We start from the raw sequence: 6,871 nt of genomic DNA, 5'->3' as shown, positions 1-6,871 counted from the left end.
CAAACACCGTCCTCCAAAGTTGATACAGATTTTCTCAGCAAGAGTCAAGATGAGAAATCACCCAGTCTTCACTTGGGCACTTAGAGTGATGGTGAACTTCCCATCTTTCAAAACAGTTCATTACCTTTCTAGAGAAATCTCTGCTAGACTTGGTAAACATGAGGTTTATATGCTGACACTCTTGGCCACACGCTTGTGGCAGGAATCACCAATTAAGCACAATGTTTCCCCCCGACCCCACCAAGCCTACATTTAGCTTTAGAATCATTCTCAATATTGTTTTTCATTTGGATAGAGGTCAGTCCCTGCTATAGGTACTGGAAGTTAGGTCTTCCACACATTGCTCTTCTTCATGTTCTCTGTGAGCACACAGGATTCTAATAGTCTGGGGCAAGGACGGTGTCAGCCCTGAAGTCTTGAGCCCATTATTGGAACACAGTTTGGGAAAGACAAAATCTGCAGGCTGGTGGGGTGGTATTAAGTTCTCTAAAGCCTGAGCTCCACAAGGCAAATATTGGAAGAGGCATTTCGTAGGCACTATGAATAGTCTTTCCACTGACTTCTGAAAACCTATATCTGGGATGAAAGCCTAGGGTCATTGAGGTGCTGGGACTCAGGTTGAGGACAGGTCAAGGTTGCTTGTAGTAAAGCTGAAACTAGAACCTCAATCTGTGATTTCCAGTCCATTGAGTTCCCTATCAGACAAAATTGTTTTTCTTTGATAAAGCATTAACATACTATTTCCCCAATTTCATTTTGAAATCATGGGTTGAGTCATGATGAAGGCAGGTCATCAACCTACATGGAAGAACATTGGGCCTACTGAAACATAGAGTGATTCCCTGCAGCTTCCAGAAGAGTGTGGGAGATTCAGTTGTGAATAATGCTAACAGTTGCAATGTTAGATTAGTACAGGTTTACTTGTAAATACTTAATAATGTAAAAGACTTGCATAGCTCCAATTCATTTAAGCCTCCCAATAATGGTTAAATTTTTAGTCTCCTGAAAAGTGAGATCATCCATTTAGACAATCCTGTTTTTGACATAATTGTCCAACGTGGAGGAGTCTTGTTCAGGCCTTCCGTTTGTCTTATCATCAGTGACAGCAGAGTCAATTTTCTCTTCTGGTGGGTATGCTTTGTTCCTTTTGGAAAATGCCTGGCTGATTTCTGCATGCGTTCTGTTTTTGGTCTCAGGTAAGACAAAGTATAGGTAGGAGGCACCTGAGATACAAATTGTAGCAAAGACTAGGAAACAGTAGGTGTCCAGACTTTTCTGCGGAAAAGGCAGAGATAAAAACCATCAAAGACAGTCAGTAAACTTGCTGTTAAATCATCTCTACGCAGATTTTTAAAATAGCTCCATATTCATACCCCAGCACTCCTAGACACAACACCATGTGTGATGCCGGCTCTCTAAGGCAAGTGTGCTCTACACGGAGTGTTCTCACATAAGGCTTGAGTAAGTCAGCTTCAGACTCTGGTAGAGATGAGAAAACGGCACTTTTGTTGTTGTTGTTGCAAATTTGGCATTTAAGAATTCATCATCATGAAAGCAAAATGGAACACTTGCTGAATATTAGCTTAAGCTTATATTTACAATCAACCACATTGTCTCCTTGCTTCTGCTATACACGAGGCAAGAATGACAGCAAAAGGGAAGAGAAGTGCCCCAGTTCATAATAAGAATGTGAAGCATAGACTAGGCCAAGGTAATGCCAGGTTTTCTGACATGCAAATGGTCTAACTCACTGATTGATACTCTGAGACAGCTTTGCACAAATAAGAGAGACAAGAAAAAAATAGAAACGTTTGCTGCAATCACTGTTTCATGTACCCTGATTAGTGCTTGGTCTAGAATAACCCTGCCAACTGCACTAGTCCTTGAGCTTCTCAGTGACTTCGTCACCTCTGTGGCTCTTGTGCCTTATAAGACATACTCAAGAAATGTTTTTGGAATAAAAGACTTGAACTTCTAGCCTGAAGCAATCCTTCTGCCTTGGTCTCCCAGGTACTGGGATTATAGGCATGAGCCAGCACTCCAGAAATAAAAGACTTTCTGGGTGCCAGCTCTCAGGATTGTGACTATGATATGCAACAAACATCTATTGATCCAAAGATAAGGTGACACTGTCTTTGAATGATACTTTCCAAGAAGCAACGTCCAGACTTTAGTCAATTCCATTCTATCCCTTGATTTGGCACATTTATTTTTGGAGAATGGCAGAGAGCTTAAAGCTTGATCTCTGGATCACAACCTAGATTACTATTCACTTAATCTGAGACTCTTTGTGCCTCAGCTTTCGTGATCGAATGGTACATGTAGGATTGTTGTATGAATTAAATGAGATATTTCCTTTAAAGTGCCACATGTAGTAAATGTATCACACCTGGGGGTGCTTAGCTCTGAGACCATGCCTTCTGCTAATACAAAGACTTCAAGAGCAATGTGGAGAAGGTGGAGTGTATGGGCTCTGCAGCCAGTCGAGTGGGATTCAGATCCTGATCCCATTACTCATATGTTGTTCTAACACTTGGGATGTGCCATTTAAGATAGAACTTCAATCCACTGAGCATCTGTTTCCTCATTTGCAACATGGTGATATATACCCACATACTGTTTTGAAGATGAAATGAGATACATCCAATTTTGCATTCAACACCCTCCACTCCCCAACCTGCATGCTGAATGGACATCTGACTTACCAAGTCCAAAGTGGAGCCTCTAAAACTTTGCCTGCTCTATCCTTCCTCATCTCTGCTGATGGCACCTCCATCCTTCTAATTGATTAAGGAAACAAAAACACTTGGAGGCAGGCTGAGCTTCTCTCTCTCTCCCCCCTCCTACTCCTGTCTCTCTCTTCCACCCACAGCTGCTCCATCAAGAAGTCATGTTGCTCTACCTTGAAATATAATCCAAATCTAAGGGTTTGTCACCACTTCTACTGCAACCCAATTTTGGTGCAAGCCACCATCATGTTTTGCTTGGATTTTTGCAATACCTTGTCAACTGATTTCCCAGCTTTTTGTTTTAAGCACAATCTTAAGATTATTCTGAAGAGACAAGCCAGAGTAATCCTGTTAAAGAACAAAACTTGTCACTCCTCAGCTCAAAGCCCGTCATGATGTCCTAAGTCACCTGGAGGAAAGCCAAGACCCGACCACGCCCTCCACGGCCGCCGAGCCTGGGTCTCTCTTATTTCTCTGATCTCGCTCTCACTTTCTTTGCGCCAGCTCCACTGCCTTCATGATCTCCCTCCAGTATTGGCCTCAGGATCTTTGCACATGCTGTTCTCTCTTGCTGGAATAATCTTTCAGGCCTCTGTATGTCCTGCTTTCTTACTCCTTTTCATCTGACTTAATCATTTTCTCAGAGAGGTCTCTTTGACTCTCATTTCTAAATAGCCCCTCCCAGCTCTGCCTCATTGCTCTTCGGAAACACTCGCCACCACGCAGCATTATGGTGTGCAGCTGCCTGTCTGCTCACTCTCGCCCTACCAACAGGTGGCTATTTGAGGGCAGCAGTCATTTTACTTGTATTCCCAGAGCCTGATATACAGCAGATGCTCTGAGTATCTTATTGAGTACAGGGATGGACTGAGCCTCAGAGAGGCTTCCTGCCCTATCTCAGGCCACATGTGGGGCTGCCTAGGACCTGTCTGACACCCACACAGCTGCCTCTTGCTTGGCTTTCTTTTCCCAAGGGACCTGGATTATTCTCTCTTCAAGAGAGAGAATTATTCTCGCAGTTTCACAAAATTCAATCAAAAACACGTGGCTCAGCCCGGCGTGGTGGCTCATGCCCATAATCCCAGCAGTTTGGGAGGCTGAGGCAGGTGGATCACTTGAGGTCAGGAGTTAAAGAGCAGCCTGGCCAACATGGTGAAACCCCATCTCTACTAAAAATACAAAATTAGCTGGGCATGGTGGGCACCTGTAATCCCAGCTACTTGGGAGGCTGAGACAGGAGAATTGTTTGGACCTGGGAGGTGGAGGTTGCAGTGAGCTGAGATAGCACCACCACACTCCAGCCGGGGCCACAGAGCGAGACTCCACCTCAAGAAAAAAAAAAAAAAAGAACATGTGTCTGCTGCAGCCATTTTGGGAAGGAACACTTGCTCCCTCCCTCAGGAGTGTCAGGAGCAAAGTTGTAAGATGGCCAGGGTGAGGCTTCACCTCCTGGGCACAGGATCTGCTGCCTTGGCCCACAGAGGAAAAGTTCTGTTGGGTCCCCACTATGGTCTGACTGTGTCCCCTAAAATTCATGTGTTAGGACTTAAATCCCAATGTGATTGTGTTAAAAGGTGGGGGCTTGAGGACGTTATTATGAACCTTATGAAAGGGCTGGAGGGAATGTGTCAGGCCCTTTTTGCCTTTCCTGCATCTGAGGATGCAGTGACAAGATGCCATCTCAGAAGCAGAGAGCAGCCCTCACCAGACAGTGAATCTGCCAGTGCCTGACACTGCCCAGCCTCCAGAACTGTGAGAAAATCACCCAGTTTGTGATATTTTGTTATAGCAGCACAAAAGGACTTAGAGAGTCCCTGTCCCTCAGAAGTTGCTGCCCTTTTTGTGGGGCCTGGAGCCTTCAGCAGACACATGCTGTGATGGTTAATAGTGAGAGTCAACTTGATTGGATTGAAGGATGCAAAGGATTGTTCCTGGGTGTGTCTGCAAAGGAATCAGTGCTAGGAGAGGCAGACCCACCTCAGTCAGCTGCCAGAACCATCTAACCAGCTGCCAGCACTGCTAGAATAAAAGGGCAGAGGAACGTGGAAGGACTTCCGGCCGAGTCTTCCGGCCTCCATCTTTCTCCTTTGCTGGATGCTTCCTGCCCTCAGACATCGGACTCCATGTTCTTCAGCATTTGGACTCTTGAATCTACACCAGTGGTTTGCCAGGGGCTCTTGGGCCTTTGGCCACAGACTGAGGCTGCACTGCTGGCTTCCCTACTTTTGAGGTTTTGGGACTCAGACTGGCTTCCGTGCTTCTCAGCTTGCATATAGCCTATTGTGGGACTTCACCTTGTGATCATGTGAGTCAATTTTTAATAAACTGCCCTTCATATATGCATGTATCCTATTAGTCTTGTCCCTCTAGAGAACCCTAATACATATATTCACTGCCTCCCCTACCTTGCACACAAAATTAGGAGCCACAATCCTAACCCCTGGCTCTGCAGACAATGGCTCGTAATAAGGGGTGTTGGTAGGAAGGTGTTATGAGTCTGGCTTAAGAAGGGAGAGAAAGGAAGGAACTTAACAAAATGAAGATTTACTCTGCTCAGTTTTGGAGCTGGATCTCTCATGTGCAGGCTTATTTGTTGCCTCTGAGAAACAAGTCTATTCGATTCCTCTTTACAGAACAGAAGATCAAAATGGAGTGAGGTCACGCTACTAGGACGTGGCAGAGCTGGGAGTAAAACTCCCCTGAGCCACACGGTCTCTTGTTGGAACAGGCGTTGGGCTGGAGAGAAGAGGATGCGAGGCTAATAAGAGCAGGATCTGCTTGTGGATCACTAACGCTGCTGCCTGTTATTGACTAATTTAACGTTCACACTAACTCGAAGGTGTAGCTGCTATTACAGAGGAAGACACCGAGAGGGGCTAAGTTATTGGTCCAGTTTTTCTGGGCTGTGAGGCAAAGCGAAGTCGTATATCTGGCAAACTGATCCCAGAGCCTGTGTTTGTCATGTTGTGGTCACTATTGAGAAAGTAAGGACAAGAGAGAAAGTCAGGAGAATCCTGGCCACAGAGTCAATGGGGGGAAAAACCCCCAAATCCTCAGTCTACTTAAATAAATGAGGCTTAAACAAAAAGTCAGTGCCAGAGCTGGACAAAGACTGATGGGATAATATGGATGGGAGGAGCAAAATGACTTTGGGGTTGTCCCCAAGCCTTCCTGGCTAGGCTCTGGATCACTCAGGATGTTTATTGGCATCTGCTAGAAATAATTTCATTCCAGGGATCACACGACAAGCTGGTGTTACTGCAAGTGTGTGATTGAACTTAATCTGAGAAGAGAAATGCATCTTTAAGCACCTCTATGTACCAGCAATATGACAGACATTATATCATTTGATGCCCTATAGTCCACACCACAATAGCACTATTCATATGTTCATTTAACAAAAGATGAGGTTGAGGATTAGCGAGGTTCTGGAACACGTCAAGGCAAGTGAGGGAAAAACAGGAGAGTCAGGACTCACACCAAAGTGAAGCTGGCTAGCAGCTCGCGCTTACCCCAGGATCCACTGATTTCCTCACTATGTGCCTCAAGGGTGGAGGAGGAAGGATCCTATGGTGTCCCCCATAGCACCTGGGAGGCAGGTCTCTATACCATTCTCTTACATGTGAGAAAATAGAGATGAGAAAGGGAAAGTTACCTGAGGTTACCAGCTGGTAAGGGCTGTGTCTGGATTTGAACACAGGTGGGGCTGATCTGGAGGCCATCATCTCACTTCTGTACCTGCCTCCCTTGTGCAGATTCAGGATGTGTGTGTCACTTTCTTCCTGTCTCCTCTTCTACTTCAAAGTGACTGAGAAAGCCACTTTCTCCCCAGCCGCTGAAAAGGAAGTTACTGGACCATTCCTCAGCTGATTCTGGGGTAGGAGGGTCTATGCAGTGCCTTACAGCCAGGAGCTTTTACTCAGCATGTCTGTAGCGAGAAGGTCCCTGCCTTCCAACAGACCTCGACTCGAGATCTGGCTCCACCAAGCACTCACCCATCACACAACCCTGGGAAGTGCCCCACTGTTTGGGCCTTATTTTTTCCATTGATTCAAGATTTTCTCTGAAAATACTTTTACATTCTTAAAGCTTAGCTGATAAATAAGCAACCTGACAAATCTGGTTACTTAAAGACTAAGAAT

General features: G+C 45.4%; 1 protein-coding gene across 3 annotated transcripts in view; it reads right to left on the bottom strand.

Annotated features, from left to right (window-relative positions):
- Positions 1–904: 904 nt before the first annotated feature.
- The window catches only part of SLC2A9 (solute carrier family 2 member 9), a 246,552-nt gene continuing 240,585 nt past the window's right edge, over positions 905–6,871 (bottom strand). For all 3 annotated transcript variants that reach the window (XM_017970671.4, XM_008993600.6, XM_054253479.2), the window contains one exon: positions 905–1,275. In XM_017970671.4, coding sequence (XP_017826160.4) covers positions 1,024–1,275 — 252 coding nt within the window. In that variant the 3' untranslated portion in view covers positions 905–1,023. The remainder of the gene's footprint in view (positions 1,276–6,871) is intronic.

The sequence above is a fragment of the Callithrix jacchus genome, chromosome 3 (genome assembly GCF_049354715.1).
Source record: "Callithrix jacchus isolate 240 chromosome 3, calJac240_pri, whole genome shotgun sequence".
NCBI classification, from domain to species: domain Eukaryota; kingdom Metazoa; phylum Chordata; class Mammalia; order Primates; family Cebidae; genus Callithrix; species Callithrix jacchus.
Note: the sequence above shows the minus strand (reverse complement) of the source record. Positions and strands in the feature narration are given on the sequence as shown.